At 36.9% G+C, this 25,608-nt stretch overlaps 1 protein-coding gene and 2 long non-coding RNA genes across 3 annotated transcripts; 2 read left to right on the top strand and 1 right to left on the bottom strand.

Moving 5' to 3' along the window:
- Positions 1 to 913: 913 nt before the first annotated feature.
- LOC113360855 lies at positions 914 to 1,330 on the bottom strand. The gene is made up of 3 exons (XR_003364832.1): positions 1,256 to 1,330; positions 1,093 to 1,137; positions 914 to 980 (listed from the first exon to the last, which is right to left on the bottom strand). It is a non-coding gene; the product is annotated as an uncharacterized LOC113360855 (long non-coding RNA).
- Positions 1,331 to 13,609: 12,279 nt separating this feature from the next.
- Positions 13,610 to 14,714, top strand: LOC113358914 (purine permease 3-like). Its single transcript, XM_026602627.1, has 2 exons — positions 13,610 to 14,380; positions 14,469 to 14,714. Exons 1-2 carry the CDS (start codon positions 13,610 to 13,612, stop codon positions 14,712 to 14,714), a joined length of 1,017 nt encoding a protein of 338 aa, XP_026458412.1.
- A 494-nt stretch (positions 14,715 to 15,208) lies between these two features.
- LOC113355141 lies at positions 15,209 to 18,176 on the top strand. The gene is made up of 5 exons (XR_003362139.1): positions 15,209 to 15,304; positions 15,983 to 16,146; positions 16,261 to 16,664; positions 17,463 to 17,623; positions 17,710 to 18,176. It is a non-coding gene; the product is annotated as an uncharacterized LOC113355141 (long non-coding RNA).
- The last annotated feature ends 7,432 nt before the right edge of the window (positions 18,177 to 25,608 follow it).

Raw genomic sequence — 25,608 nt, 5'->3', positions numbered from 1 at the left:
GAAAAAGAAGAATTTACCTGTTGCACATAGCATTACACCACCAAACTTTCCATTCAAGTGACAAGCATCCAAGCCAATGACCCTTCTACAGCCAGCCTTCCACCCCTTTATTGCAGGAGCAAATGATATGGTTAAAGAAAGGAACGTATTGTCTAGAGTGCCATATGAGAAAGAACAATGGCTTCCTGGGTTTCTCCTCTGCATACAACATAGTAGAATTAATAACTAACAAGAATGACAAAATGAATATTATTTGCAAAAACAACTAACAAGAAAAAATAATGTCAGAGATAAGAGTAACATTACCTTAACCATTTCACAAAAGTTAGGAACTTGTTGGTAACTCTTCTCATAACTCCCATATAGCTTCTCTAACACCATAACCCTTGCCCTCCATGCAGTATGGTATGCAATGGTGACCTTTGTGTCCCTTTTAAATTGTGTTGCTAAGTCATAAGGACAAGGTATTTCTGCATCACAACCTGTCTCCCTTCTTTTTTCCATGTATCAATCAACTACATAAGGAGGAATTGCACTTCTGTTGTACCCATCTCCACGACCTTGGTGGTTGTGTTCTATATTATACCCTCTGAGTGTAAAGGTGTCTCCTTCACCTTTTTGCTTGATGCCATATATAAAGAACTTACATTCCGTCTTCTCACAATTAACACATACTGCTCTTTGTTGCTTATTATCACATTTATTCCATACAAATTCATGTCCATTCATTACACAGAAATTCCTAACATGTTTCTTAAATTCATTTTTATCTACATATTTGGTACCAACTACAAGTTTAGTAGGATTAAATTCCTCACCTATCTCCTATTGGAACAAGTATTCCTCTTCTTCTTGCCTAAAGTGCTCTGCATATTCTTTCTCAAACTCTGCTGTGGGACATGGCTCATTAGATTGAGGTCCATTAAACTGGTGAGTTGCATTACATTCAGGCCCACCTGGTTTAGCTTGTTCTTGTCCACCTAAGAAACAAACAAACAAATCCTACCAGTCAGTACCTTCATCTTAACTTGTTTTGAAAATACAATAACTAACAATAATGAACTGAAACAAATTAAACAAGCATATCATTACCTTCATCTTCTCCATCAGAACTCACTATATCCCCATAATGATCCTCTGAAACAACACACAAAACAACCATACAAAATTCATTTTTCAGATACTTGAGATACTATAACAAACACAAAACAAAAACAAAACAAACAATCAAATACCCAAGAAAAGAGAACATTACCTTCATTGTCATTATCAACCTCCACCTCACCAAAGTTAGGATCATCAAAATTATCTGCCAAGCCACCATCCGCAGCCTTTTTAAAAAATTCCTCATAGTCCTTTGCATGTTGTTCTTCATTATCATACCCACAGTTGAAGTTTTCTAAATCCTGCTCAGGGTGACACTCATCAGGTTCTTCATTTGGAAGTTGTACAACATACTGATCATCCTCAACAACGTTTGCTTCCTGTGTTGATTCAAACCAAAAGTCATGATTAAATGTTTCAAATTGTTCTTCAGGTATGTTGTCAGCTACACTAGACTTTGTTTGTTGTGTAAATTGAGGAACATATACTTCTTCTTTATCTAAGTCAATGAATAACTTCTTGTTTGCTGCCTGACATTGGTTCTTCTTCTTAGATAGTCTATGATTTGTTCTTATAGGAATTTGCTTGGTTTTGCTCACTGGTTTCTTTGGTGTTGAAGACTTTGTTGGTGTCAAATACTTGTGTGGAATAGCTAACTCTGTTAACCCTTCTGAATACTCATGTGGAATGATAACTTGCATATGCAGTGTAGTCCAATTCTCATGTACTTCTGCATTATCCCAAAACCTCCAAAATTCTTCTTCAGTAAGCAATGAATCTGGTAAACAGGGGTCACTATACCATATTAAATCCACTTCCTCATTAGGCTGCAATCTAACTAGGGGCTTGATCTTTTCTTTCAATTGAAGGAGACCCATATCTGTTCTAGCCAACCCTTTGAATTCAAAACTCATCACAGTGTTCATAACCTTCACCTTTATGTCTCTCTTAGCATAATTGTCTTCAACTTCATTTCTACGCCAAATGTACATAAACAGTGTTAGTTCAAATTCAAGCATTCATACACAGAAACACATACACATATAATATTCCACAAAAATGAGAGATTCATGTGTTAGAAATTTACATATAGATTCATGTTCAAAAATGAGAGATTCCACAAAAATGAAATAACAATCACTGGTTGCTTCTATAACATTATAATTTTTTCCACAAGCCATATACATAAACACATTTTCATTTGCAGATTATTCACTGGCAGTTTCTATAACAATTTTTGCACGTTTCATTTGAGTAATAGCAACAGTAATCAAAAAATAAACCCTAAATCCATACATCTACTGTCATACACACAACACCATTTAATCGAAAAAATACATACAATAACAATTTCTAAATTAAACAGAACACCCTATAATCAAAAACATGTACAGAACACCCATAAATCAATAATAGTTTCAAAATCGTAAAAAAAATTACCCTAGAAATAAACCCTAAAACTGTATTTCACTCGATAATCACGAACTCTAACAGAAGACTCAAAATCGAAAAAAAATTAAAAACCCTAAATAATCATAACAATTTACATAATACCCAAAATTGAAAAACAAATTAACGGAAACCCTACATCACTATCATACACGAATACCCTATTTCATGAAATAGAAGAAAACCCTTTCTTTTCCAAAATCGAAAAAAAAAATGAAAACCCTAAATCTCTGTGTACAAGAAAACATTGGTGTTGCTAACCTTTCTTTCCCTAACCTTTCCTTTTCTTTTTCTGGTTTCTTCTTCTCCTTCTTCTTTCCACGCCTTAGATTCACCATCTTTACTGGTCCTTGAAACAGAGAGAAAAGAGAGAGACGAGGGAAGAAGATGAGAGAAAAGAGAGAGACGAGGGAAGAAGATGAGAGAAAAGAGATTAGGTCGACCCTTCCTTCTTCTTTCCCCCTTCTTAGTTTTTTCTTTAATCTCACACCGTCCATTTTCTCATCTCGTTAAGATGTACGGTTAACATTAGCCCACATGTTAAGATTAACGGTCCAAATATCACACACGTGTTGGCGGAGAAAAACATAAATACTACACGTGTTGGCGGAGGTTACAAATACACTAAATCCGAACCCTTGATTTTCAACGAGATCTCCTTTACCCATATGTGTGCCTGAGATCTTTGCACGTGGTACATGTATACGTGGCACTATTTTCTCACACGATTTAAACACGTGGCGTAAATTTCTCACGATAAATTGACCAGTGACGAGAAATTGACGAGAAATTGACTTTTCTAACAGTTTTGGATGGAAAACATCCAACATGCCTATATTTGTAAATGTGAAAAAAACGGGGGTACATAGTTAAGTCGGGTGTAAATATAGGGGTACATCTGTTTATAACCCTTCAATTTTCCGGCCTATGCTTCAAAAAAAATAAAAAAAAGAACTTTCTCTGCATCTTTCCAATCAAAAAAACCGTGGTCTAAAAGGAACTTTCAGCTCACGTTCTCTACTCTCTGGGAATCACAACTAAAAGATCTCTTGAAGGGTTGAAAAAGTGTAAAACCCATAATGATTCACTATTTTTAAATTTAAAACCTCGTAACTTAGTTAGGTCAAAGAAGAAAAATCGGGGATTCCGAAAAATAAAAAAATGAGATCACTTAAAATTTGTGTAAGTAAGGCTGGAAAGTAGAAATTATTCGGTTTCCTGAAGAAATTTACCAGGAATCGAACTCAAGTCTTGAACTTCTGATTTTTTTTAAAGGTTGAGTTCGGTTACCTACACAATTTTACAAGTAATCGAACTCAAGCCTTGAACTTCTGATTTTTTAAAGGTTCAGTTCGGTTTGATCGCAAACATTTTTAAACCTCAATGTAGGGTTAAAAACATAAAAAGAATATTTTGTATGTAACCAAACCTTACTGTTATTCCCATTATTTTGAGTACTGTAAACACCGAACTATGACCACTGTGTTAGGTTCGATCGCAAACATTTTAAAACCTCAATATAACCGAACTGTAGGGTTATAAACATAGAAAGAATTTTTTTATGTAACCGAACCTTACTATTATTCCCATTATTTTGAGTATTGTAAGCACCGAACTATGACCGCTGAGTTCGGTTCGATCGCAAACATTTTAAAACCTCCATGTAACCAAACTGTAGGGTTAAAAACATAGAAAGAATTTTTTTTATGTAACCGAACCTTACAGTTATTCCCATTATTTTGAGTACTGTAAGCACCGAACTATGACCACTGAGTTCGGTTAGATCGCAAACATTTTTAAACCTCAATGTAACCGAACTGTAGGGTTAAAAACATAGAAAGAATATTTTTATGTAACTGAACCTTACTGTTATTCCCATTATTTTGAGTACTGTAAGCACCGAACTATGACCACTGAGTTCGGTTCGACCGCAAACATTTTTAAACCTCAACGTAACCGAACTGTAGGGTTAAAAACATAGAAAGAATTTTTTTTATGTAACCGAACCTTACTGTTTTTCACATTATTTTGAGTACTGTAAGAACCGAACTCTGACATATGAGTTCGGTTTGTTCACAAACTTTTTAAAACCTCCATGTAACCGAACTGAAGTGTTGAACAAAAATGAAAACATGCTAAAACATCCAGGAGAAGGTTCGGTTACCTGTCAAAAAATGGCAGGTAACCGAACTCTAGTGTTCCAAAAAACATGACATTGTTCGATTACCTGCAGACATTTACCTACACCTACAGATGAGTTCGGTTACTTGTTCTTCATATATACTAACCAAACTGTTCTAAATCCAGTTCCAAATCATACATTTTTGGGGAATAATACAATCACCATCTAAGAAATAAGCCGAACCGAATTTTTAACGAAAAGCATAGGCAGCTGTACACGCTTTGCTTTCGTAAAATTAACCTGAAATAATTTGTTCCTTTTTACACTTGATATTTTCCTATGATCTGTAAGCTTTTTAACGAGACATTATTTTTCTAGTTCTGATTGGAATTTAAGGTCCAAAGAGCAAATCCGAATTTTTAACGAAAAACATAGGCAGTTGTACACGCTTTGCTTTCCTAAAAATGAACTGAAATATTTTGTTCCTTTTTACACTTGATATTGTTCTATGATCTGTAAGCTTTCTAACGAGTCATTATTTGTCTAGTTCTGACTGGAATTGAAGGTCCAAAGAGCAAAACCGAATTTTTAACGAAAAGCATAGGCAGCTGTACACGCTTTGCTTTCCTAAAAATGAACTGAAATATTTTGTTCCTTTTTACACTTGATATTGTTCTATGATATGTAAGCTTTCTAACGAGCCATTATGTGTCTAGTTCTGACTACACGCTTTGAATTGAAGGTCCAAAGAGTTCTTTTATAGTTCTTTTAAAGTTGAAATGCCAATAAGATCCCAAAATGAGAAAACCCATTACAAAAGAGCAAAACAGATAAATGCCTGACAAAAACTCATGAACTGTTTTTTGGGGACCATGGTTTTTTTTTGGGGGCCATGGTTTTATTTTAGGTAAAGACATTGGAAGTAATTCTAGGTCACCCCATATCTGATATTTATATTAATACCTAAACTACCCTCATAATTAATTTTAGGTTTTGATTAGTGAAATGATTTAGTTAAAAATAATTAGTGAGATTAAATTAAAAGATGGGTTTTTATTAGATGAGTAAATTATTATGAGTAGAATTTTTGTGAGATTAGAGTTAGAGAAGATGAAGGAGAAAAACATGGAAAATAAAAAATATTTCCAATTCACCCCATTTGAGTATTCAAGTGATGAATCTGATTCTTCATCTCAATCCTCTCATAATATATTTGTTAATCTTCAGAATGATCCCGATTTGGCTTATTTCTTAGATGGTGATTGTATTATTTCCCAAAAATGTATGATTTGGAATTGGATTTAGAACAGTTCGGTTAGTATATATGAAGAACAAGTAACCGAACTTATCTGTAGGTGTAGGTAAATGTCTGCAGGTAATCGAACAATGTCATGTTTTTTGGAACACTAGAGTTCGGTTACCTGCCATTTTTTGACAGGTAACCGAACCTTCTCCTGGATGTTTTAGCATGTTTTCATTTTTTTTCAACACTTCAGTTCGGTTACATGGAGGTTTTAAAAAGTTTGCGAACAAACCGAACTCATATGTCAGAGTTCGGTTCTTACAGTACTCAAAATAATGTGAAAAACAGTAAGGTTCAGTTACATAAAAAAAATTCTTTCTATGTTTTTAACCCTACAGTTCGGTTACGTTGAGGTTTAAAAATGTTTTCGGTCGAACCGAAATCAGTGGTCATAGTTCGGTGCTTACAGTACTCAAAATAATGGGAATAACAGTAAGGTTCAGTTACATAAAAATATTCTTTCTATGTTTTTAACCCTACAGTTCGGTTAAGTTGAGGTTTAAAAATGTTTGCGATCGAACCGAACTCAGTGGTCATAGTTCGGTGCTTACAGTACTCAAAATAATGGGAATAAATGTAAGGTTCGGTTACATAAAAAAAATTCTTTCTATGTTTTTAACCCTGCACTTCGGTTACATGGAGGTTTTTAAATGTTTGCGATCGAACCGAACTCAGTGGTCATAGTTCGGTGCTTACAATACTCAAAATAATGGGAATAACAGTAAGGTTCGGTTACATAAAAAAAAATTCTTTCTATGTTTTTAACCCTACAGTTCGGTTACGTTGATGTTTAAAAATGTGTGTGATCGAACCGAACTCAGTGGTGATAGTTCGGTGCTTACAGTAGTCAAAATAATGGGAATAACGGTAAGGTTCGGTTACATAAAAAAAATTCTTTCTATGTTTTTAACCCTACAGTTCGGTTACATGGAGGTTTTAAAATGTTTGCGATCGAACCAAACTCAGTGGTCATAGTGCGGTGCTTACAATACTCAAAATAGTGGGAATAACAGTAAGGTTCGGTTACATAAAAAAAATTCTTTCTATGTTTTTAACCCTACAGTTCGGTTACATTGAGGTTTAAAAATGTTCGCGGTCGAACCGAACTCAGTGGTCATAGTTCGGTGCTTACAGTACTCAAAATAATGGGAATAACAGTAAGGTTCGGTTACATAAAAAAAATTCTTTCTATGTTTTTAACCCTACATTGAGGTTTAAAAATGTTTGCGATCGAAACGAACTGAACCTTTAAAAAATCAGAAGTTCAAGGCTTGAGTTCGGTTACTTGTAAAATTGTGTATGTAACCGAACTCAACCTTTTAAAAAAATCAGAAGTTCAAGGCTTGAGTTCGGTTCCTGGTAAATTTCTGCAGGAAACCGAACAATGTCATGTTTTTTGGAACACTAGAGTTCGGTTACAGGACATTTTTCTGCAGATAACCGAACTACGAAGTTCAGTTACCTGCCATTTTTTAACAGTTAACCGAACCTTCTCCTGGATGTTTTACCATGTTTTCATATTTGTTCAACACTTCAGTTCGGTTATAATGGATATTTGAAGTGTAACCGAACAAACAGTTCGGTTATATTCCAAAATTGTTATCAAACCGAACTACTAGTCAGGAATTCAAAAAAACTAAATATTGCAAACTTTTAATGTAACCATGACTATAACAAAAACAAAAAAGGAGAACCATAACATAAGTCTTCCAAACATAAGAACATAAGGCAACTAAATACGCCGTTAAAAAGTCAACATATGTATTTTTCACCATAATAAGTTGATAACTAACTAATTCTTTTAACACAAGTCATCCTAACATAAGAAACAAACTACGAAATCCCAAATAAAGTAGTGTTCAAAACATAAGAAACCAAAGAACTCCAATCACTCATTTACCACGACCACTGCGAGAAACTTTTCCCTTCTTGCGTCTTGGAGCTCTAGCAATTCCCTCGTCACTACGAGTATCCTCTCCACTGCTTTATTGTTCAACCATATGACTTGTACCTTCACCTTCTTTGCGAGTCCCTTCGCCGGCAGTGGGGGTGCAAAAACATGACTCAGTTCACCGTAGAGGTATTTCAGTTCATTAGTTTGCATCGAGTCTCCACTCTTGATCTTTTTTATAAGTTTCTTCAACATTTTAGCACTAGCCTTTTTCTATTTAGAGAACAAAAGCATAAATAAACGACTATTAATTCTATTTTCAATCAAAAGCATAAATAATTGCCTAGAAATAAAAGACGAGAGAAATATCTTACCTCCGTATTCCATAACATCAAAGCCTCATCACCACATTTAGGAGTATTCTTCAAAATTCTCTGAGCCTCTTTCTCAACCATCTTCGTTTTCGCCTTCTCAACACGAGCTTGTTGGACATGGTTTATTACCAAAGTATAAGACCAGTTTTGATACCATTCAATGTAAACCTCTTCACAAGCATTTTTATCACCAGTGATATCCAGTAAATCTTCACTAGGAACCATATACTGCACCATGTTGTTCCAATGGTCCACAGATGGAGTTGGGTCGTATTTGGGAACAAAATTCTTTTCGGTGTTATTGGTTCCCCGCTTCGTCACCTTGAAGTTGAATTTTTCCTCATCTGGGATAGTTTGAATGCAACAAAATTGTCTCAATACTCTCCGAGTATTATACATTGTACAACCTCCAGGATGAAACAACGGTCCGTTGTAAGCTGCGACATGAGAAAAATCAATAAACTCAACATCACTATCTTCTTGATCTTCATCATAAACGTATGGATGGAAAACCAAATCTTCAAGCGTCAAATCATCTAATTTCTCCCTCGACCTCAATACCTTCTCTTGCTTCTTCTTGTCCTGTGAGTTCAAAAATTCATATTTACCAGCTGTAGGCTTCCCATAAGGCCAAGAATCGTGAGAATGGGACAATTTCAGTTCAGGGAAGTGGTCGTACACCCAAACCTATGAGAAAAACCAAGAAAAGATACAATTATGATTAGTAACAATACACATTAATTCAATTATGGAAAACAAAGGAAAACTTAACGGCTTACCTGAACAAGGGTGTATAACCCTCCAAAGTACAAAATCTTTAGCCTCGAAGCTTTTCTAAGCTCCGCTTGAAAAAAATGAAAGAACCGCAATGCCCCAACAGTAGTTGTTCACCTCACCAAGTGGGTCCAATAGCTGGAGGTAATGGGCGTTTACCGCAACACCTGAAGTGTCAGGGAAGAAAATGGTTCCCAATTGGTACAACAAATAAGCAGTCACATGGTGTATTAGCTTCTCCTCCGTCATCACCAAATTTCCTCTAACAACTTTATCTCTAGTCCCTAAGAACTCATCAAACAAGGTGTTCAACTTGATCTTTTTCAACATCTTCTTGGCCGTGCGGTCTGCATTGAACGAATTATGCTCATCACCTCTCTTAGGCTTCTTTGCAGCTTTTCTAAACTCACATTGTTCCTTTGTAGAGTCCCATCCTAGACACCTTTCAACCAACTTTTCAATAGCTCCAAAAATCATATTAGGATCGTAGCCAGCTCGAACACTTTTTCCAGTAATTGGTAGGCCTGTGATTCTATAGCAATCATTTGGAGTTATTGCCATCTCGCCAAAGGGTAGAAGGAAAGTATCCGTCTCTGGGTAAGCTCTCTCGGAAAACGCAGTAACAGTGACAACATCAAATTTATGGTGCGCTTGTTCTATCGCTTTCCAAAGTACACAATCATATACCGCATTCTTGAACTCATCACACTCATGCTTTATACTCCATTTCTTGTTCTTTTGACGTTTTAAAACACGGAAAACATTATTATGGTCATACAATAACAAGATCGTATCTTATATAAATATATATATTGAAAAATTGAACCAAATTAACAAATCTTCATGGATAAGATTCAATACCTTGGTCACAAAAATCTTGGCAGCCCATGAGTTTTTGTAGCCAATCAATTTCATCCCTTCATCTCTAGGAGTACCATAGGTTGGGTTCTTCGGCGGCAAGCACAGTGCATCTTCAGGAATGTATGCATATCTAGCACAAGGCGGTTTAGGCGTCTTTTGAATTATTTAAACCGCTTCCTCTTCTTCTTCTTCATCATCATATTCATCTTTCTCATCCTCATTTCATTCTTCTTCCTCATCCTCATCTTCTTCACCTTCGTCATCATCCTCATCCTCATTTCCTTCTTCTTCTTCAACTACTTCCTTACCTTCTCTTTGATTATGTTCTACGTGTTCCACAATCACCTCTTGATGTTCTTGATCACCCGTTTCTTCCACAATCTCCTCTTCATATTCTTGATCACCCGTTTCTTCCATAATCTCCTCATAGACTTGTTGAATGACATCGTCAACATTATCTCTATTGACATCGTCTCAGTTGACAACGTATTTGGTTCCACGCTTATCGGCACCTAATTGTACCCCCTCTCTAGGCGGAGGAGTTATCATATCTTCAGGTAATTGTTGGTTGGATTTATTACCTTTGACACTAATAAAGAAAACAAAATATATTAGGAATAACTCACAAAAATGAAAACTAAAACAAATTATCGGTGATTCAGGGTAAGGTTCGGTTACCGGATCATGTTTTGCTAACAAACCGAACTCATAGGTTCGGTTACTTGTAAAATTGTGTAGGTAACCGAACTCATCCTTTAAAAAAAAAATCAGAAGTTTAAGTCTTGAGTTCGGTTACCTGCCATTTTTTGACAGTTAACCGAACCTTCTCCTGGATGTTTTAGCATGTTGTCATGTTTTTTGGAAAACTAGAGTTCGGTTACATGGAAATTTTGCGAACAAACCGAACTCATAGGTCAGAGTTCGGTTCTTACAGTACTCAAAATAATGGGAATAAGAGTAAGGTTCGGTTACATAAAAAAATTTCTTTCCATGCTATTAACCCTACAGTTCGGTTAAATGGAAATTTACAATTTCTTTACGAAACAACCGAACTGTAGAGTTTGGTGACAAAGCCTGAGTCACATAGAACCGAACTGTTCTTCGTGTTCTTCAGTTCAGTGAGTTCGGTTAGGAACCTAGGGCAAATTGAAAACACGATCTAACCGAACCCAACACTGTAACTACCATTTCAAGCCTATTTTCATGATTTTTATTCAATTGAATCGATGAAAAACAAATTAAAATGAATGGGTTTGTCGAGAAATACCCTCGAACCGGTCCCATGGAAGATTCAACGTTGTTCTTGCGGATGTTGCGACGAATTAATTGCTCCTCCGGTTCAACTTCTTCCACAATTTCATGTGGTTGATTCATTAAACGTCCTAATGATGGACTTGTTCCTGGTTTTCGCATGGTTTGCTTTCGACGGGACATTCTTATAACCGATTGATTAATCGACGATGAAAATTTTATGAATCGACGATGAATCGATGATGGAGACGAGTTTGCAATGAAGAAGAAGAAGAAGAGAGGAAGAGAAGGAGACGAGTAAACTGGTGCGTTTTTCTTTTTTACATTAGGGTTAATATATCACGGTTAGGGTTGTATTGGGGTTAATGTTAATTAGGTTAAAGGCAAATTAGTAAACTTTCTAAGTAGGAATATTGTTAGGACATCCCTTATCATTGTAGGATAGGTGGTCTAATAAGACCATGGTCCCCAAAAAAACCATGGTCCCCAAAAAATGGTTCCTTTAAAATGTCAAATGTGGGTTATAACTTGTACTTTGATTTCGTACAACAATTTTTTGTGCGTTACATTCTAATAAAGGAAAACCTCTATAAAGGATTACTCTGTAACAGAATAACCTCCATAAACGAATAAAATTTTCTAGTCCCAGATTGGTTTAACTTTTATAAAATTTACCTCTATGTAAGAATAAACTTCATATAAAAATAGTTTTATATGGTCCCAATAACATTCTGAAACAGAGATTTTACTGTATAAATCTATTTACGGAAGAAAAAAAAAGTATAGTCAAGTTATAGGGCGTGCTAATTTGAACCAATATGCCGTTCTCGTGTGCCTAATGGGGCCTGCTGTGTTTTGTGTCTGGAATTTACATACAACTGGTTAAAAGATAACAATATAAATCGTGATTATTTAGATTTTAATAGATATAAGATCAATTTTTTTAGGTGATTTCCTCCGAGTAGTTGAAGTCTATTTTAACCGTATAAAATTCATGTGTACTCCTGTCAAAGCTAAAAATAGAATTTTTTTTGTTTGATTCTAGTTGGGTACTACTTTCTGTTCTTTTCAACATTGTCAGAGCCGCAGATGGCCGTCCGTCATTGTTGAAATAGTTCAGCACATTGGCATCGAGAGAAAAGATTTAGCACCTTCCGACATATTTCGTCACGCAGATCTTACAAATCTACAGTCACGACTCACGCGAGATCAATTTGTGTCAACAACACCCACCCGAAGATAAGTTATCGATTATTTTCATTAAGGTGCTCGATTTTCTCCAGAAAGCTCTTACAAATTTTACAAATTTGTAAAATTTGTCCAGAAAGATCTTACAAAGATCTTTCTCCAGAAAGCTGGCAATAAGTGCAGTTCTAGTATCTGCCTCATTTGTTACAAATTTTAATTAAGGTGCTCGATTTTAATTGAGGCAGTTCTAGCATCTGCCTCACGCAGAAAGATCTTACAAATTTTAATTAAGGTGCTCGATTTTCTCCAGAAAGCTGGCAATAAGTGCAGTTCTAGTATCTGCCTCATTTGTAATGCTGAACAGGAGACTATTAAACAGTTAATCTTGAACTGCAGGGAGTCCTCAAAACTCTGGAATAATCACAGCATGCATGCACTGGCACCGTTGTGAATCTCAGATGAACTACTAGATTATTGCCACTCATGTTCTTCACGGAACTACAAGAAAAAACGTAGCTACAGTTGCGTGGCTCATAGCAAGGTCTTTTAAATAGTCCCACTACCAGTTAAGCAATCTTTCTTGAAATAGGAGTAAATCGTGATTATTGGATTTTAGTACAAAACTCACGTGTAGTTCTATCTAGGCTAAAAATAGAAATATAGGCTTTTCAATTTTGTCTGTTCTTTCTCTGTTCTTTTCAATTTTGTCCTTGCATAAATTTGACGCTTTCGGTTATAGACTGCATAGAGCCAGAGCCGTCATAGTTGAAATACCATCCTGCCTATTTCCTCGCACATACATGCAGGTCTTAAAAATTGGGATAATACATATTCTATGTTTACATAAGATGGTCGTAAATTTAAGTATATGTTCATTTATCGTATCAACAACACCCGCCCGAAAAACGTTATCGATTGATTTTTGGTGAAAATAAAATTATCAGTATTTTTTTTGAAGCATAACAACTGATCATGTATGAGTATTTCCCAAAATACATTAATTAGTTTCATCAACCGATGAGATTTTATGTTAAATACCAAGAATCTTTAGTATTAGATACTTTTTTTTATCAGAACTATTAAATACTTACTAGTAAAACATATTTAAAAATTAATCCAACTCCTTAGGCTCAAAATTTTGAAATATCCCACTGGAAAATGGCATCCCAGATACACTGTATTCCATGTCTCTCTCTATATATATGCTTCCACAGCACCACACTCCATTCCAGGTAGTTTTCAGTATTGTTTGTGATACCAGAGATCTTTAGTACTAGTAACTAGTAGAGGAGATGACCATGAACATTGAGAGTACCGAAAGAGGGTTATCCCGACAGAACAATCATAACAAAGAAGGTGCCGATTCTTCAAACTTCATATCTCCAAGTGTAGTGAAATTGGTGCTACTCTTGGTAAGCTGTACGTGTGGTTTCGTAGGGATGATAGGAGGGCCACTGCTACTTAGACTCTATTTCTTACATGGAGGCAGTGGGAAATGGTTATCAAGTTGGGCGCAAATGACTGGGTTTCCATTATTATTCATCCCACTGGTAATCCTTTATTATTCTCGACGCAATCAAAATATCGACTTCTTCGCTTCCAGGAAGCTCTTATTTCATGCTGCTTTAACAGGACTAATTCAAGGAATAGGGAATTTCATGTTTTGTTTTGGATTGTCATTCCTTCCGGTATCAACAGTGTCTCTCCTTGTTACAACCCAGCTCATATTCACCTCCTTCATTTCATTAATATGGGTTAAACAGAAGTTTACTCCTTATTCGTTAAATGCAGTTGTACTAATAATAATGGGTACTATACTGATTGCTTCAAGTAGATCTAGTGATCGTCCTCCTGGAGTTACAAATTCTCAGTATGTGTTTGGTTTCTTTATAAGTATAGCTTCTGCTGCAATTTTCGGCTTTGTCATAGTGAGCACCCAAGTTGCCTGTGCTAGGGCCAATCAAGCCATGACTTATTCTATTGTGCTGCAGTTTCAAGTTTGTGTGGCCTTCTTTGCTACATTAACTTGCGCACTTGGAAGTCTGATAAATCAGGATTTCACGGTAAAGAAATCGTATATACATTTAAATCTATTATATAATGCTATGCATGCAGAATACAAAAACCTAAAAATTTGTTCTTATTTTGCAGGCAATGCATAAAGAAGCAAGAGAATTTGGATTAGGAGCGAAAATGTACTACTTGGTGTTGGTTTCAAATATGGTTGTTTGGCAGATGATGTTTATCGGGAGAGCAGGGATTATATTTTGTACCTCCTCGCTCTTTGCCGGAGTCATGAGTGCAATTTTTTCTACTCTTTCGCAGATTGCAGCTGTGATAGCTTTCCATGAGAACTTCGCTGGAGAAAAAGGGATGGCCTTGGCTCTAACACTCTAGGGATTCACTTCTTACTTTTATGGTTCCTACAAGAAGACCAAGAAACCAAAGCCAGAAACCTAATGATTCATGAAACAAAGAAAACCGTATGAGCTTGGTAATTTTGATGCGGAGGCTACCTAAAGTGTATAAGTAAATGTTTGTACTATGTCGCTTGCGCGCCTTGGTTTATGAAATTTTTAGCCAAGTGTTGGTGAGATCTACTTCCGGTGCCTGCATAGTGCATATGCTAATTAATAAAATAAAAATTCTACATCTGGAGTGCTTTTACAGTTTCATTTTGCTACGGTATTTTAGAGCTGTGATTTCAGCGTTATACTTATACCTGGTCATTTAGACAGTTTAGACCCCTGGGTTGATTTATCTTTTCAATTTTTGACACGTCTGACTGGAAATCTGACTCCCGACTGATTTTGACCACGGACCAAACCACTGAATCGAGTATAATAACTAAAAAATGGCCCTCAAGGATTCATTTTTCTTCTTTGATTTCACTTCGAGTTCACTTCAGAGTGAATAACGAAACCTAAGAATTTGTATGAAATTGCGGACGAAGGATGAAGAAGCCCATGGATTGAACATCAACACAGGTACTTCGTGCTATTCTCCTTTTTTTTTTCTAGGGTTTTTAGAAAAAACCCCAGTTACGGTTATCAATTCCATGTTTTTTTTTGTTGATGTTGTTGTTTTAGTAATGGGTTTTGACTAGATTGAATTTTTTAATTTGCTTCTCAAAGGATTTCGGCAATTCGAGACTCGTCATCTGTTTGTTTTATGGTTATTCCTGCTGGTTCTCCATCAGAATTTGTTCTTCTTTTTTTTTTTCCTTCTGGGTTTCAATTTTTTTCAAACTTGGATGGAATTGTTGATGAGTTTTTACAAAGATGGTTTACTAATGACTTAATTAGCAAAAACATTTTGGAAAATGTTTATTGGTTAATTCGGTGATACCATCCACAACGGGAAGTGTATTAGAGAGAACTGCAACTTCATACTGACAACATTTTGGACTGAAGAATTAGTTTTCTTGGTAGTTATTTATAATCTCTGTAGGACTCATGTGAAATGCTATGTTGGTTGTTGGATTATCTACTTGGGCATTCTTAATTAGATTGTGTTCCGGATTTTTAGTTATCAACAATGTTCAGATTTCAGTAATGCAGGATAATTGAAATATGTTAACTTCATCACCAGTATTGTTTTTAATTGGTTCATATGAGCCAGGAAAGAGACCTAACAACTGTTATTTCATGTTTCATGGCTTTCAGGTAGATAGTTATGCTGAAATATCTGAATTTATAACTACCGAGTTCACTGAATATATGCATTGGTGTAAACAAATTGATGTCTCTGTAGTCTTTATAAGTAATTGGGTAGACTCTTTGAGCTATGATGTCTCGTGGTAAACGAGAACCCTCAGGGAAGATATAGGGTGGGTGTACTATCTATGTTCATTACTGGAATATTTTGCTCCTGTTTATTTGATTTTCAATGGTAAAGCACTTATTTCTTCTTTTCTGGTTTTCGCTTATTTGATGGGTCTCAGGTTGATCATCAAAGCAGCCCAAAATCGGGGTATATGCGGAAAAACGCCTAATCCGAAAACGCCTGAAAATTTTCGGCGGCCTAGGCGCCGCCTTTTATAACTCAGCGTAGATGTACAACTTTGTCATGGTTTGCGGTGTCATTGGTTTCTTTTTTGGTAAAGTTTGTGGATTCAAGTGCCACATCATGGTAATGAATGTAGCATGTAATTGTCAGGCAGTGTCGATCATATGACATATTAGTTGTTTTTCATCAGTCCTAAAATCAAGGGTAGTATTTATGGGAAGGGACGGCGCATGATACTTGTATATGGAGGTTGGATGGGAAGGGATGGTGTGCATGATTTTAGAGTATTGAACAAGGCAGTGCGAGATCCATCATTCAATTTTCCATTACCTCCTCCAGGTATGACTTATAAAACTTATTATTAGTTTTCTCTTGCATTTAGCTACACATCTTGTTAAAGCATAACCAAACAACATAAACCAGTGCTTAATGCTATGTTTCTTGTAAGAGTGTATTTTTCAAACTGCTGTTCTTGTACTGTGTATGGCTTGAATAAAATCCTGATAAAATTTATATGTAGGTTTAGTAAAATGATGGGATATAGATTGTGGCTTCTATGAGTAATTCATTGGTTTCTCTGTCTTTCTATACTCAAAACTTTTAGTTGTTTTCATACTTCTATATTGTATCTAGATATTGTGGTACAACTTCATCCCCGGGAGTCCACAAATTTGGTATCAAATGAGCTTGACCCATATTTTTTTATATATCTGAAGTGTTTCAAATGAGCTTTTTTGATCCCTCGCTACATTACAGCGCCGATACACGATTACTGAGGTTGTATATTTGCATTGACATTTCACATGTATTCACTTGAAGTTCCTGATTATTTGTCCCTGTACCCTTCAGTAATATATCTTAAAACCGATATGGTGAAGAAATGATGATCTTCACTGAATGTCTTACTCTGTTACTCACCAGGTAGCAATCTAACCCTTCAAGGCAAGGCATTTCATTTCCCTGTAGGACATGTTTGCATCTACATGGTTTATCCTAGACAATAATTGCCTTTCCCTCCCACATAATCAACTTGCTGACATTTGCTGGCACTTCACATGTTTTTACAAATGTTGGTTGTACAATGTACTGGCACTTATCATGCTTTTTCTTATGCGTCCGTTGATATATGATTGACAGGAATTACGGACGGGCATGGAGATGCATTTCCTTTAGATCCAATTTACAGCAGTTATAATTTACTTGATACCGAAAATGGTGAGCCATTCACAGCAATGGGAAGGCAAAAACCGGAGCTGAATTATCCCAAGATGATGCAGTTTTCACCGCTATAGTTTCTGGTAACCGAATGGACACATCTTTGACGAATTAGGCGTAATATGTTGTTTGTCGTACCAATTACAAATTTGGTTACGTTCATATGCAGCACTGGTGGAAAAGTATGTGAAAGTAGTGGTGATTAAGGAGATAAAAGGGTCACATTATATGTTGCAGCTTAAGAATTGGGTAAGGATGAATTAGCGGCGGCAGATAAATACGAAGACGAAGAAGAAGAATCCAACGAGAAAGTCATTAACTTCTTTTCGCCTAATAAATAATACTTAAAACAACACTATGTGATTAGCTTCCATTTCTCAGCTACCACACCTGCCGTTGCTGAGGTTCGCATCGGTTAGATTTACTATTAACTAGTCTTCATAGATTACAACTTCATGACAACTGAATTTTTAACTAGTCTTTAAGAATTACAACTTCATGACAAATTTATTCCTTCAATCACCATCTGTAGGTGAGATTGGGGAACAGATGATGCCTGAAAACAACTATTTAACAGTTTGTAATGCTAAGTGGGATTTTTTCTCTTCCACTTGGTCGGTTTTAATGAATGCTTTTCAAAAAAAAAAGGTCTCTGATTCATGTTCTTCTTTATTTTTTTACCCCCAACTACCAAAGTATGTTCTGCAAATGTTACAAAGACACTCCAATGTTTTTTTTTGTTTGTTTTTTATGACTAGAAGAGTTCTCCAAATCGCCTACCAGAAGAGCCTACACCGGGTACAGCAAAAACGTGCCTAACAAAACTGCCTACACCGGGTACAACAAAAACGTGCCTAACAAAACCTCCGATCTATTCCAGATGGTGACGTTCCCTACCATAAATATCTCTTTATTCCCGAACCGATCACCCTCAAGACTTGGACATGATGTTCCAGCAAAATAACAGGCATCTCGATGACTATGCTAAGAGATCCAGAATTGAAGCCCTCGATTTCCAAGTATACTGCTGGTGCTAACACATTATGAGATAAACTCACAAAGAGAGACCCCTCATCAGCAGCGTCACCCTCGGTAATCTCCAAGACTCCTTCCTCAGGTCCTTTCCCATTTGGGTCGTACGCTCGCTGAAAAATCATAAAGGCGTCGTAATTAGAAAAAAATGGTTCAAGCATGGGGATTGAATTACAAACCATAGAGCAACCTAAACATTCATTAAAAAGTGTTTTAGGACACGACATGTAGTTCAGCAAGGTTACGGGTCATTTTGCTAAAACTATGGCAGAAACGTTTTTACACTGCCCTCTGGAAAAACTGAAGCTGGCACTAATTGGTGAGAATCTGGGGGTGAGCTATATACCAAACGATTCACGTGGAAGTCTTCTACAACATACACAGAGGGCACGTTAATATAATGAATGAGATATAAATGGCAGCCGAAAATCTCGACTACGTGACAGCTGAAAATCAACATCGGATGAAGATTTTGTGGCCGTTCTGGCAAGAAGATACAAATCTGAAATTTTCATCAAGTCAATACACCAAGGTCGCACTTACAATCAGGCGAGCTGTTAGAGCATTGCTCGGTCGAACTCGCATGCGTTGCTATCTCAAGCATGTTTGTCAATGTTAGTGATCAAAACTATAAGTCTTGATTTCTAGTCTATTATAGCTAAGTCTCGGACTAGGATAGAAAGTGTAGTTGATCTCAAGGACTTCATGGCGATTCATCATACAAGTGGAAGAACTACTCAAGGAACCGGTGGAACTTCTCGACAAAAAGGTATGTGAAGACTTGAACTTATCTGTCACTCAAAAGTCTATCTATTTTATCTCCTACTTCTTGAGACAAAAAGTCGTATACTATATATATAGACTTAGATTATACACATTTGGTATTTCGAGTCGAGTATACCTCGCCTATCTATATCTCGAAATATGTGTTAGTAAGTGTTTCACTTCGACCATGTTTATCTTTACCTAGTGACGAAAGTCATGATATGTTTCAATCACTTTGAAAATTGCTTTGACGAGAAATGGTGTAACAACTGTATAACGTCCTCTAAGAATGTTTCAATGATTGGAATGAGAGTTTAGATTACATAACCAATTCCTTGAACCGAAGTTTGCGACTTTTTTGATCAAGAGAAACCGGAAGAATGGCTTGTTGCCAAGTCCGCGAACTGCCGAAGTTCTCAAACCCGAGAATTTCTGCTGGAGTTGACAAACTACTTGCGTGAGCTAAGTCCGCGAACCGACGAAGTTCTCATCCTAAGAATTTATGCTCGAGTTTGTAAACTCTGTTTGCTTGCTTAAGTCCGCGAACCTAGTCTGCGAACTTAAGAAGGTTATATATCTGAAGATGATTTCTGAACTTAAACTTATAAAGACTAAGGAATGCAATTTGGAAACCGTGGCTATAAAGTTCATGAACCGATTCATGTGAATAAAATCATCTTTGCTTCAATTGTGTCTTGTGTAGTACATGAGATTTCCATGCAATTGAACAACTCTCTAACTAGTTCATTTGAGTCAACTGAACTAGTTATGGTGAAGAATAATATGGTTGGTATGAAATGCTCATATGGCTAACCTTTTGGTTAACTATTGTTGAACCAACAATGTACACGTTTGGGTACGATTAACAATCCTAGAAGCATGGATTTCATTTGTGTATAACAAGCTAAGTTTTCGATCTAATAGTTGAGAAATATTAGCTTGAATCTAAATCAGGTTTTCATCTAACGGTGAATATTGATTGCTTTATTACCAAGGAAAAACCCTTATTTGAAAGACTATATAAAGGAGACATCTAGTATTGTGCAAAACTAATCCCCACACCTTACGTGTGATACTAGTTTGCGTACTAGAGTCGGTTCTCCTTTAACCTTTGGTTTTCTTCTTCTAAAACCATGTTAACGACATAAAGACTTCATTGGAATTGTGAAGCCAGGCCGATACTACTTTTATCGTAGTTGTGTGATCTGATCTTGCATCTTCTATCGTACGAGTACAATCAGATTGATTGGCTTGAGATTTGATATCTCCGATAGGCAAGATATAAAAAGTAATCACAAACATCTTCGTCTCATTGTTTGTGATTCCACAACATCTTGTTTCGCTACCATACGATTAAGGTTGTTGTGAGGTGATTGATTAATCTTGGTTGTTCCTAGGGAATATAAGACCGGATTATCAACTGATTCCTGTTCACCATGATTATTATCAAAAGACGGAACAAAAACTTTAGGGTTTTTCTGTGGAGACAGATTGATCCTTTGATACACTTGTCTGTGTGAGACAGATTTGTTTATTGTCAAAGCCTGCGATTTTGGGTCGTAGCAACTCTTAGTTGTGGGTGAGATCAGCTAAGGGAATCAAGTGCGCAGTATCTTGATGGGATCAGAGGCGTAGGGAGTATAATTGTACCTTGGATCAGTGGGAGACTGATTGGGGGTTCAACTACAATCCAGTCTGAAGTTAGCTTGGAGTAGGCTAGTGTCTGTAGCGGCTTAATACAGTGTGTGTTCAATCTGGACTAGGTCTCGGGGTTTTTCTGCATTTGCGGTTTTCTCGTTAACAAAATTTCCGGTGTCTGTGTGGTCGTAGCCACCATCACTCCTCCCTGCCAAGATCATGGTCGTAGCCACCACTCGTCCCTGCCAAGATTTGTTCCCGTAGTCACCACTCCTCCCTGTCAAGGATCGTGACCATAGCCCTCCAAGCTCCAGCCAACCTGTTTTTCTCCCACGAAAACACAGTCTCTTCTGATCACAGTTGCTGCCAAGAACCGTTGTTGCTGGTTTGTTGATACCAGCCAGAGATTCATCATAGCAACAACCACTACGGACAAAGGTAATCTGAAATTATGCATATTTTAGTTTTCCATGGATGAAGTAATAGATTCAGCAGTACGGATACAATATGGTGATATCTTTATCATGGTCAACCCATCGATCATACAAGATAGAACCACGTAAATCACGTTTGGGGACTGAGGCTCAGCACGGGATCCCTTCACTGTCAAGAACCTTTTCAAATCAGAAGAGACAGTCAACCAAGAAGCCATAACCGTGACAAGGTCACCACTTTTCAAAGATACAGCGTAAGGATATCATCACCTCCTTGTCTGGAAGGCGCCCGACCGACAAGAAATATTTGATTCAACCATCCATAAGCACTGTTATCAATGAAGAATCAAAGAGGAAAGTCGCGTCTCAGAAAGCCATACCAACCGAATAATGTCTGCCACATCACCTACTCAGAACTCAGTACCGCCTACCCAACGTCTGCACGAAGCTGCGCATCAACAACCACATCAATCGACAAAGTCAGATTCGATGTTTCTATATTTCCAATTTCCTATGGAGGGGGTGCATGGGATGCCAGAAGTTTGGATACGATACAGGTCTATCAAGTGCGACTCCCACCCATTGATTAACAAATGACGGATCCAAAAGATTGCCGCTTTCGTCAATTTTTCAACCACCTTACCAGCAAATGTAATGGAAGTACATCTTTCAGGAGAAAATAGGCTCAAGATAATTACACCTGGGGACTGCCAGCACCTGATGCCTTCACTTCCCTCAACCAAATTGTTTCTGATATCAGCATCATCACTGTCAAAGCTTTACGAGCCGCAGTAATTTCTCAACATGAAGCCGTACAGTACATCAAAGACTCCAAAAGTACACCGCGGAGATATTTTCACATATCTGGCCACGCCATCGGATCTAGTAAGCATCTACACCTCCTTACAGACCATATTGTATTCTCAAGCCGAGTCAAAAATACATCTCTAGTAACCAAACAGAAGTGTAACTGGGGACTGCTCATCGCATCCCATTCCGTATAACAATCCAAGATTCAGAAAATGGTTCAAAGGATGTCGCTTGGAATGAAGTCCTTGAAGACTTGATAGTAGCATGTCGGCAACGGAACGCCTCTCGTCTCGTCTACTTCACTCAACGGCTCCGGAAGATTTTGCCCCTACAAGCATTCCAAGCATATCATCATCGAAATCAGAACGGCAAAAATAGGCATATGAGCTAAAGAGTCAAACTACATACAATATCGTTCCAGTCAATGCTCAGGAGTTTAAAGAACATTTTAATTGCGAATCAGCAGTCCAGACACCAAACAACTTAGAGTCAAGGCCTCTTGCAATTGAGAGCAATGGAGTTTGGAAAATTTTGAAACCCACTGGAGAGGCTAGACACTCATTCTCCTGGAGACAAAACCTCATTACACATTCCGGAGAATATCGATGGTACAACTTCTACACCCCCTGGTCCAGGAAGAAGAACCGTCACATGATTAAGATGAATCCTAACATTCGTATAGGACACTTCAAAGAAGTCATCATCTATATTTTGCGTGTCTTTGGAATCATTAATGCCTCCTGTCTTAGTGGCAGGAATATCTCCAGGTGACATCTTATCAGGAAAAAAAAAAACGCTCCTAGTTACTGTTGGGTGGCTACATGTGCAAAATAGAAAAGAGCACCTACGTTGAGTTCTCCTTGCTCGCCTTGCTGCTGATCATAATTATTGGAGACTGCTTTGTTGCCGTTGATGCTCGCTCTACCGCCGCTAACAAAGAAAGTTATTTTACAAAAATACTCGAGACATCAAACATGTCACAAATTGAGAGATTCTCATTAGGGTATTGGTATGGCGGTCTACGGCGTGCGACATGCAACACACTGATTATAAGAAAGTGTCGGGAAAGGCGGACAGTTAGTGATGGTAGAGGAGTAGTGGGAGTAAAACCAACCAGTCTTCCCCTCATAATAGGGACGTGGTTTTTACCATTCTACACGTTCTCCACTTCTCCATCGCTCAACTACTTCCACTTCCTATGAGATCAGGGGGTTCGGCTATGACTTGTGTAAATATATTTTCAAGATCTATTTCAACCAACAGTTTTTGATTATTAACACAAGTATCCAGAAAACACCAAGAACTTATAGCTTACATTCCGCAAACAAGTTCCACATTCTGATACAAGTCATAAACAGCCACACCTTCAGAGTTAACCATTCTGATCTCAACACCTTCTTCGCTTCCCTCCCTAAGATCAACCCTTCTCCTTCATTTTGTGATCGAAGCAAGATTGGAACGACGATTTCTTGGTTTAGGCCAGAATTGTATAGATTAATCTCTCGAATCTAAAGTACTCCCGTGTAGTGCATTTGTTTAGGGTTTAAATTCGCTCCTCGACGGCACACCCAAATTTACTATTTCTAGCAGAATTAGGTTTTACTCCAAAACAGTTTTATAGGAATTTTAGATATTGATGGAGGGAAATATCATGGTATACTTAATAATTTTTATTCTATGTGACACCAGATGGGTAAATCATTTCAAAAGACTTTATTTTGCATACTGGTTTTAGTGAATACTCAATTTTTCTTTAATAAACTAATCACTGGTGTTCAAAACTGTAAAATCGATCAACTGAATACATTATCATTCACTAATCACTAAATAGAAAAAAGTGAATGCTGATAACTTAGAATTTGGAAAGATGGGAAAACGGGGATAGTTGGCGGTGAAAAACCATGCCAACTGCAACATGAAATATCCTCCCATTTGTGGAGATATCTCCAAGTATGGAGACTTTTTGGAAAAGGGTACAAGATTGTTGAGGACTGATGCACAACTTCACGATTTATAAAGGGGAATACCAGTATTATTTGGAGGTGATACCATTTCATATAGAATAAACAAATGTTAACATATTTTGACCGTCGGATCGTTCAATTAGTATCAACCCCGCTAATAGTGGTATCTTCTTTATAAATCATGCACAACTTTAACCCAAAAGAATAGAAATATATATATATATATATATATATATATATATATATATTATTCTTACACTTGGTTGACACCGTTACATGCTTGCATCGAATACAGCCGATACTTGTAGGCCAATGTCCCCATTCCATGCCAACACCATTAAATGCTTGAATCAAATACCCTCGTTGAGCCGATACTTGTAGGTCAATGTCCCCGTACCATGCCAAATACGTATAGACACCACCGACACTGACAGCATCCTAGTAGGTGAAAGGTGTTCGGAAAATGTCGTACTCGTATCAGCGTAGTGGACCATTTGTGAATTCACACGCTGATCCAAGTCGAATTGACGCACAATTTAACCGGCCATTGATTGGTTGATAAGGAAGGACAATTGGCTCTCTTGATGCTGATTCATATTTTGACACCTTGTTCTTCCTTTGTCCGGTGTTTGCTTTGCTCTCATAGAAATACAAGTATGTGGATGTTGTCTTATAACCCGAGCGATATGGAGTGGTTCCTTGATGGTCCAACAAGGACACCTACGTTAAACTTTGACGTTTTTTTTTTTTGAAGATGAGTTAATATTGGTGGTGACATACATAAATGCAAAAAGAAAAATCTACTCCAAAGTGCGTAAGTTTTAAGAGAAATTAAAGAATGAGTTTCACGTGGAAATGAGATATTCCTAAAATTTTGATAAGACAGAGTGTCACCCAAGGTGAATTATATAGAACCCGAATTTAAACTGTCAACAACAACACACAAACATATGATCGTGGGATTACCTTTTAGAAAGAAAAAATAAAGATGTTAGCTTAAATGGATCATACTTATCCCTCACTGATTTGAACCATCTTCTATAAATGTCACGTCTACACTTCCGAATTCAAACCCATACCTGTTCCCTACAGTAATTCGAAGAAACATGAAGATGAAAATTTTCAAAATTAGAAAATAATAGGGTTATTTTGTTTTTGGTACTCAAGTTTTGTCCAGTTTTTGAGTTTGGTCTAACATTTGTCCAGCTTGACGTTTGGTACTTGGAATTAACGTTGACCTGTGTTGACTTCCGTTTACTAATTATCAAAAGAATTATATAAAATCAAATTATTAAACAGTTTACAATCAGAAAACAATAACGTAGAGTAGAACAAATTCCTGCAATGATATGGTTATAACGCGTTTACGGGGTGAACGAATGTCTAAAACCGGGTAGGAAACAGTGGTTGAGATCATTAATGAGC

This window comes from Papaver somniferum, chromosome 3, assembly GCF_003573695.1.
Source record: "Papaver somniferum cultivar HN1 chromosome 3, ASM357369v1, whole genome shotgun sequence".
NCBI lineage: Eukaryota > Viridiplantae > Streptophyta > Magnoliopsida > Ranunculales > Papaveraceae > Papaver > Papaver somniferum.
The sequence above is the reverse complement of the archived record's forward strand: the minus strand, read 5'-3'. Positions and strand labels throughout refer to the sequence as shown.